This window comes from Sparus aurata, chromosome 3 (assembly GCF_900880675.1).
Source record: "Sparus aurata chromosome 3, fSpaAur1.1, whole genome shotgun sequence".
NCBI classification, from domain to species: domain Eukaryota; kingdom Metazoa; phylum Chordata; class Actinopteri; order Spariformes; family Sparidae; genus Sparus; species Sparus aurata.
The window spans coordinates 2,942,363-2,951,891 of record NC_044189.1 but is presented as its reverse complement, the minus strand read 5'-3'; the positions used below and the strand labels follow the sequence as shown (position 1 = coordinate 2,951,891).

Here is a 9,529-nt window from a genome sequence, read left to right as displayed (position 1 = left end):
TTCACACAGTGAAAAACCGTCATACAAAAACCTCCCTCAGTCAGACTGAACAGAAACTGAACTGACTGCTGCAGCTGGAAGCTACTGCAGAGACTGATACACTTCACTGAGGACACACACACACACACACACACACACACACACACACACACACACACACACACTTCGTTGATCCCGTTCACGTGATGATTCCACGTTCATATCTCATTTGTTAAATATTTGAGGCGGGCCAACTTGGGACAACTAATGACCAAAGTCTTGATCTATACAAGACTCCAACGTTTTTGTAGATTCATCAGGACAAGTCTTCCTGACTCAGTCTCCTGGAGCTCAGTCTGTTGCTCCAGGGCAGACTGTCACCATCAGATGAAAAGTCAGTTCAGGTGTTACTGATGACTTGCAGTTGTATCTTCAGGAAGCTGAGAAGTTCCTAAACTCCTCATTTATAAAGCTCGATCCTGTCAGTCTGGAGTCTCAGATGGTTTCAGTGGGAGTCAGTCTGAGACCGACTTCACTCTGACCATCACTGGAGTTCAGACTGAAGATGCAGGAGTTTACTACTGTCAGCAGGATTACAGCCGCTCGTTCACACAGCGATACAACTTTATACAAAAACCTTCCTCAGTTCAAAAGAAGCTGTTCTGAATGAACAGCTACACAGAAACAGAGACACTTCAGAGGTTTTAGACATGAGGACAGAATCAGACTGACCTGGAGGCCATTCTCCACCTCTCTTAAGCCTTCACAAAAGGCCGTCTTCTCACCCTGATTGGCTGAGAGGGGAACGTCCCAAACTGCTTCCCCTCATTAATTAGCAGCCAGTCTCACAGCCTGTACACAGTGATCTGAATCCACTGCATCAGTCTAGAGGAGGTTTGAAATTCAGCCCAAATAAAACACATAGCAAGTCTTTAAACATAATTTTTAAAACATTACTGATCAAATCTGAACTACATACAATTTATATTTTAGTCGGAGATTTCATTTTGAACAAAACTCATCACACTACGTCTTTAATGGGCTTGTGTTCATAGAAAAGCACATCACTTGTAATGTATGTTAAAATGACCCTGCTGATAATGATACAATGATGATATAAAATACTGATAATATCCTTCAAATGCAATACATTCTCTTCACACTTTATAGTTTATAGGATTCATTTTACTTTGTGGACACTTGTAGAACTATGTGAGACACATACAGTTTATCTGTCAGAAACCCAGCCCAACCCCAGCTCCTATTTTATGTTTTTGTCTCATGTGATCGTACAAAAACCTCCCTCAGTCAGAATGAACAGAATCAGAATCAATTGAATGAAACACCACAAAGTGAGAGTTCTTCATCTTGTACATGTGAAGCCTTTATTTGAGATTTTGTTTTCATTTCAGTTTTACAGTTTTGACCAATTCTGCAGCTGCTGAGGTTGAATATCCTCGATCATTTGGATTGTGCTGTTTGTCCTTCTGTAATATCGTTTCAGATATAAAGAGAGAAAATATACAATATCTATCAGTTGCTTATTCTAAATAATATTACAACTGTGCACATAAGCAGTTGTGCCAGTACAGCCCTGCCCTAAAAATGTGGACATCTCAGTGTTGATGTCTGTGTCTTTTATTTTCATTTTCAATTTTCAGTGTTTTCAGCATAAATGAGATAATACTCTTTTAGATATAACACTGTTAAGATAATAGCATCTCAATACCAGTGTGACAGCATGTAATTTATCACTCAGTACTGATGTAACTTTTCAAACATGAAACAACAAGAAAACCATGTCTAAATTCTTTAGGAAAAGGATATCATTGTATGCTGATGATATGCTACATTTTCTATCAAATCCTTAAAACTCTATTGAAGATTTTAAATTCATGTCAAAAACTACATTTTAAAAAGATTTAATTAAATTCTCAAGTTGTTTATATTGGCTTTATGATACTACTGCTAAAATCAGACACTGTCAGATGACACTGAACAAGCTAGAGGATAACTGTGTCAATGCCTGAAGTAATCCCAAAGAGTTTTAATGTACATATCACCAGGGACAAGAAAATATTACCCTGATATGAGTTATAATCCTGAACATGTGAAAATATAGAGTAAGGGATCCTTTGTTGGTATAAACACACATCCATGATGAAATATTTTATTCAAAGAACAAATATATCAATTGTCTTACAGCTTTTAAAGCACCTGATTGCTGCAACAATGAGAATTTCAATATCTGAAGTTGAATAATGTTAAATAGGTGTGATGACAGTAACAGTGAGTGAGACAGAAAGACACAGAGTTGCAGATAGAAAGAGTAAAAGCAGCAAAAGTAACCAGTAAAACAACTCGACCCACTGCAGAGAGAGAGATTAATAAAGTTTACATGAGCTCAACTAAACTCCATCCTGTTGGCTGCAGCAGAGGAGCTTCTAGTTCTGTTGGTCTTCCTCAGATTGGATGAAACTGATCTTGAATGTTTCACGTCCCTCTCTGAGCTCAGTAACCATGGCAACAGACAGGCATCACTGCTGAACCATGACGACAGACAGGTTTCACTACTAAAGATAAAAAGTTAAAGGTTGCATTTTGTTCCTCTGACGTATTTTTTGTTAAAAACCCAAATTCACAAAGAAATCAACAATGACATGCTGCTGATCAATGATCTAATCAAGTGAGTGGTCCATTGATGAACAGCATGATGAGAGTAATCCAAGTCCCTGTTGGAGTCAGTCAGAGCATTTCCATAGAGAGCCACTTTGCATCAGCAGCACCATGCTCCAGTGCTCTGGGAGAGTTTATAGTCCTGAGAGTTGAACACTGGATGACTGACAGCTGTCCTTCATGACAACAGAAGACACAGAAATCCTCCTCATCAAAAACATGACTTTGATCTGCGTCCTCATCTGGACTCTCCTCTGCTGCTGCTTCACAGGTAAAGTCCAGAGAATCAAACTCCTCTCCTCTATCAACATCCGTCCCTCTGAAATGAAGCCCACAAAACCATGACGCTGCTTTATGTTTTTGTCTCTGTGTCCTCAGAGTCCAGAGGTCAGTACACAGTGACTCAGCCTGGAGCAGTGAGCTCTGCTCTGGGAGGCTCCGTCACCATCAACTGTAGGACCAGTCAGGATGTTTATTATGATAACTATTTATCCTGGTACCAACAGAGAGATGGAGGAACTCCTAAACTTCTCATTTACGCTGCTAGCACTCGAGCATCAGGGATTCCAGGTCGTTTTACAGGCAGTGGATCAAACTCTGCCTTCACTCTGACCATCAGTGGAGTTCAGGCTGAAGATGCAGCAGTTTACTACTGTCAGAGTTTTCACTATCCCAACAGTCAGTATGTGTTCACACAGTGAAAAACCGTCGTACAAAAACCTCCCTCAGTCAGACTGAACAGAAACTGAACTGACTGCTGCAGCTGGAAGCTACAGCAGAGACTGATACACTTCACTGAGGACACACACACACACACACACATACACACACACACACACACACACACACCACATATTTTCCATCACAGTATGTCACCTTCCATTTATATCCAATTATAATCCCATACTCTTATTTGATTTGCCATATAATCAGGAGGAGCCAAATGAGGACAGTTAATAAAACACTCGAACAATCCTGATCTCAAGGTTGGACAAAAAAAAATGTCATCTTCAAATCATGACTGATATTATGTTAATAAATAAAATGATTTTCAGTGAGGAAAATTTAAATGTCAGCCATGATCATAAAAACGGACAAAAGACAAAATAATATCTTCATCTAAACAATGTCAACTTTACATTAAAAAGTGAAATAATTGACGAAATGACATAAAAAGTCATTTCTATCCATAAAGACTCCGTCATGTTCATGATGGTTTCATGTCAGTCTAATGCACGTCCCTTCAAAGAAACACAATTTCATTTTCTCTTTTCATTAATCAAAATTAGACAGAGAACATTTTTCAAGAGCCATGAACCAAAAATCATATTAAATTGGTGCTTGAAATATACAAACACATCCAATAGATATAAATAGAAAGACTACAGAAGATTATCCACAGTCCTAAAACAGTGAGAAAGTAAGAAGTTTATGATGGAGTTGTTATTTTAGTGACTGTGTGCATTAATCTGACAAATGTTCCTCATATATCATATATGTTGAAAAAGAAGGTCAAAGACATGTCACATTTATAATAAATGTAATAAAATCTTTGTTGTTGTAAAATGTTGAAACAGAAGCAAGAACACATTAATGTTTAGACATGTTGAGGGGAAGAGAGAAAGTGTACTGCAAGCAACGCAAATTACACTTTCAAACTGTGATCAATCAGGAGCAGGGACGTGCACGTGATTATAGAGGGGCAGGGGCTCAAAGTCAGAAAAGGGCAGTAAGTGGCGTGCCCAAATTATTTCCAGGCCTTTATAACACAATATGTAGATGAATTCATGTCAAATTAATAAAAACAAAGTACTTATAGAAAGTTAACTACTTAGCTGTGTATCCTGTGCAGCTGTGAGTGACATGCAATTGCCATTTCTTTCAACAAATTATTGTCAACATGCGTTTTTTCAAATCATCATAATACAGTCCTTCCAGAAAAATGCAGAGTTTTTTTGTGATTGTTGCGGGCAAAAATCCTTGATTATGCGGCACGTTTTCTTAAAAAATGCGATGGAATATGCGGGATATTTATGCAATTTTATGCGATGAAATTGCAGGAACCTGCAAAAATTGCTGGAACTTGCTAAAACTGCGGTTTGATGAAAAAGAGAAAAAAAAGTGATTCCCCCGACACCCTGTTCTCACTAGGCTACTACCTTAACGTAAAGAGTCATTTCTTATTACTTCCTATGATAAGCAGCATACTACATCACAGAAAGGAATATTTAAGTTCTCAGCTTGTTTTATTTCAGACCTTAATAAACACATGGCTCAAACTTACAAAACATTGATGAGTCAAACAAGTTCTGTAGCTTTACAAAAGGAATATGCTACAACTTCTGTAAAAATGAATAAATAAAATATGAAAAAATAAATCTTCTGTTAAAATAAGTGCCTCCAATGCACAAAGTGCAATCTCTTACTGTACCGTACATTTACATGCTACTAATATACTTACAACTGTAAGGTTTTTGAAGCTAGTATGATTTTTTGTTGGCAAATGAGACTGATTTGCGGGCTTCATCATGGCTTCATCGCGGGGTTTGCAGCTTTTCGACAATGTTCACGTCACGTAATTACGTCACTTCATAACGTTCCCATGGCAACAGGGGGAAATGGCTGCTCTTGTGTGAAGCAAACGCAACATTTTTCAACTTTCTGCTAAGATATATGTGACTTTTTTGCAATGAAAATGCGGGGATTATGAAATCATGCAAGCCCTGCATATTTTGCGTGGAAATCGGCAATCTATGCGGTGAAAGTGCGGCGGATTTGAAAAAATGCAGCCCCCGCATAAATATGCGGACTTTGCCTGATTATGCATTGAATCATGTGATCGCATAATCGCACTTTTCTGGAGGGACTGATAATACTGAGGTTTGGAAGACATGCAATTCAGCTTAAATTCTTAAAAAGCAATAAAACACTGGTTTATTATTAGGCTATTTATTGGAGGGCAAGTGCAAACTAGAAATACAGGCTACACATCTAAAAATGTGACAAAACCAAGAAATGACTACTGTGACTGTTAGTAGGAGCAGCAATGTTTACAACAGCAAAGTCAGATTAAACTCAATATCTGGAAGAAGTTTAAGATTTGTGGCAAGATAAACAGCCGACACAGACAGCTGTCAGATTATTAGATTATTCTTAACTCTCATTAACAAGCAGTTATCTTAACAAACACAAATGGGCACTTTTCTGAAATATGACTCATATTTAAGCACGTTGAAGAAGTGGAAGGCGACTTGTTGGCCCCCACAAGGAAGTTATGTTAATGGTTTATAACTCACAAAGGTTCAAGTCTCTCCACTGTCACGTCTCATCAATGTGCGTGGTGGAGTTCTGATGAGACAGCAGCTTCTCTCTCTCTCTCTCTGTGAGATACAGAGCGGAGCTGCAGCGGACAGAGAAGCGGCTTTAAGGGCTCAACACACACACAACACCATATTACATACGAAATGCATACAGTAGATAACATTGGCATTTTTATACCGCTGTTTTTTCACATCGCTATACACAACAGGAATTTATTTATTCATTACAAACACACACAAAAGGGCAATTTTTAATACGAGGTAAAAAGGGCAGGGGCTCAAGCACCCCTTGGGCCTTATGTGTGCACGTGCCTGATCTGGAGAAAGAGGAGAGAGCACTTTACACAGATGATGCTCTGATTTTTATTCCTGTTGCTGAATTATTGTACTTTTTTTCATTCAGAAAATGAGAATAAGTTTCAGGAACTAATTCATCATCTTGAAGGCAAGACAATTAATAAGAGTAAATAAAACAGAAAACTGTCAGATAAAATCATCAGTCTTCAAACCATTAAAAAGTAATCTGGCAAAAAATGGATTTGGTTCTGATGTGACTGTGTGCATTAATCCGAACAAATGTTCCTCATATATCATATATGTTGAAAAGAAGGTCAAAGACATGTCACGTTTATGATAAAGGTAATGAAATCTTTATTGTTGTAAAATGTTGAAACAGAAGCAAGAAGACATTAATGTTGAAACATGTTGAGAGAAAGAGAGAACAGAGAGAGAGCTGAGAGCAGTATGAGAGTAAAACCAGCAGCAGAGTCCCAGTGAGTCAGGTCAGGACTGGGAACACTGGTCTCTCCTCAGTGTCTCTGAGACTGGAGTCTGGGAGCCCTGGGTGGCCTCACAGGTCACAGAGCCCACCTTCCTCCACTGGTCTGCAGGGAGCCTCAGGGTGCTGCTCCAGCTGTAGCGGCCGTCCTTCTCCAGCACCCCGGGGCTCCTGCTCTGCTCCCAGCTGCTGCTGCTGCTGCCGTCCACCTTCCAGGACAGACTCCAGTCTGAGGGGAAGCCCTTGTTGGCCAGACACATGAGCGTGGCCTTCCCCTGCTGCAGCTCCTCACTGGAGGGGGGCAGCACCGTCAGGGTGGGACGGACATCACCTAGGAGACACCAATCAGCTTAGAGGACAGGGACCACACTGCTGTCAATCAACCAGCAGACACTGGGACACCTTAACTGTGTGAGAGTTGATTTAGTCCTTTAAGGAGTTTCTGTCAGATGGTGTTTCTGCTCCACCAGTCACTCACTCACACATTGTTTCACTTCCCTTTAAGAAGCCTCTCATGCATATCAGCACAGAGAGAATCATCAAACAGAATGAGCTGACATATATCAAACTACACTGGAAATAAAACACATCAAACTTTCTCATCACAATCAGACAAAACCTGAACTATATGTGACTTTAAAATATTTAGTGGACACATACACAAATACAGAAAATGAACCGACTGCAATCAAATGTTGGACAAGAGGAGCGTTTTGAACACTGATATCATTGAGGTGAAAAATTACATCTCCTCTTACAAAACATTTGTAAAACCGGTTTACAGTTTTATCTTTTCTACACTTCAGGCTGTTTAAATGTCACTTTGACAGGAATGTGTAAAGAAATGTTTAGTAAAGCTGCTCTGAGTTAGCCTCCATGATAAAGGAGGAGAATTAAAACATGAAGACTAAAAGTGTTGGAATTAAAACAAGATATATTTATCTGCCTCAAACATCCAAAACCTGACTTCAAAAATGACTTCACAGTATTTTACAAAGGATTTGTGCAGAAACTTACTTCCAACATCCAGTCTGGTTCCTCCACCAAAAGTCCACCACAGTGATACAAACTCATTGAGCCGCCGTACAAAAACCTCTGACTGTAGAGAGACACAGCTCTCTGACTTTGACACACTGAACTAAACCTACAAGCCCTCAAGATAAAACTTTACTATAAAAGCCTGAAATAATGCTTTATGTACTGTATTAATATTCTATATTTATTGCAATTATTTTTTGAATTCATATATCTGAAGCAAACTTTGTCTCTTACTGCAAAATGCTTGTGCAAAAATTAAATATTAATGATAAAAATTGACTATTATTCATGTAATATGAAGAAAGAAAGAAATAACAGAACCTGAAATAACAGAAACATTGAAATATTTGACTTACTTCCAACATCCAGTCTGGTTCCTCCACCGAACGTGTACCACAGTGATACAAACTCATTGAGCTGCCGTACAAAAACCTCTGACTGTAGAGAGACACGGCTCTCTGACTTTGACACAAACACACTCAACACAATTAGTCTCTGATTGTAGAATATTATCAGATGATATGAAAAGTGACGATAACACAGAGCCACAGATTTACAGAATGCATGTTTTTATTTGCTATATGTTCAATTTTAATTAAACTTAATTCACTCTTCATTTAATTCAAACAACACATACGACATTGTGAAACACATTTTTCAACAAGCATGATGCCCAAACTCAAATAAAATTGACAATGAAAATGTCCTGATCAATACTTGAAGTGATTGATCGATTGATAACCAGCATGATGAGAGTAATCCAAGTCCCTGTTGGAGTCAGTCAGAGCATTTCCATAGAGAGCCACTTTGCATCAGCAGCACCATGCTCCAGTGCTCTGGGAGAGTTTATAGTCCTGAGAGTTGAACACTGGATGACTGACAGCTGTCCTTCATGACAACAGAAGACACAGAAATCCTCCTCATCAAAAACATGACTTTGATCTGCGTCCTCATCTGGACTCTCCTCTGCTGCTGCTTCACAGGTAAAGTCCAGAGAATCAAACTCCTCTCCTCTATCAACATCCGTCCCTCTGAAATGAAGCCCACAAAACCATGACGCTGCTTTATGTTTTTGTCTCTGTGTCCTCAGAGTCCAGAGGTCAGATCACAGTGACTCAGCCTGGAGCAGTGAGCTCTGCTCTGGGAGGCTCCGTCACCATAAACTGTAGGACCAGTCAGAATGTTTATGGGAGCTGTTTAGCCTGGTACCAACAGAGAGATGGAGAAACTCCTAAACTCCTAATTTATTGGGCTAGCACTCGAGCATCAGGGATTCCAGGTCGTGTCACAGGCAGTGGATCAAGCTCTGCCTTCACTCTGACCATCAGTGGAGTTCAGGCTGAAGATGCAGCAGTTTACTACTGTCAGAGTTTTCACTACATCGTAACTGAGTATGTGTTCTCTAGAGAAACAAACTCGGTGATCACACAGTGAAAAACCGTCATACAAAAACCTCCCTCAGTCAGACTGAACAGAAACTGAACTGACTGCTGCAGCTGGAAGCTACTGCAGAGACTGATACACTTCACTGAGGACACACACACACACACACACACACACACACACACACACACACACACACACTGTCACACTTCTCAACTTCCATTTATATCCAGTTATTATCCCATGCTCTTATTTGATTAACCATATACTCAGGAGGAGCCAAAAAAGGGCATTAAGTAAAACACTTCTGACCTTTGACCTCAGCTTGATACTGTATCACATCAGATTTGACCAT

The 9,529-nt window shown here is 39.4% G+C and overlaps 1 gene segment (V, D, J or C); it reads right to left on the bottom strand.

Moving 5' to 3' along the window:
* Positions 1-6,758: 6,758 nt before the first annotated feature.
* LOC115579249 (Ig kappa-b4 chain C region-like) lies at positions 6,759-9,529 on the bottom strand. The segment is given in 3 exon segments: positions 6,759-7,084; positions 8,148-8,201; positions 9,487-9,529. Coding segments are annotated over 3 exon segments (423 nt in total).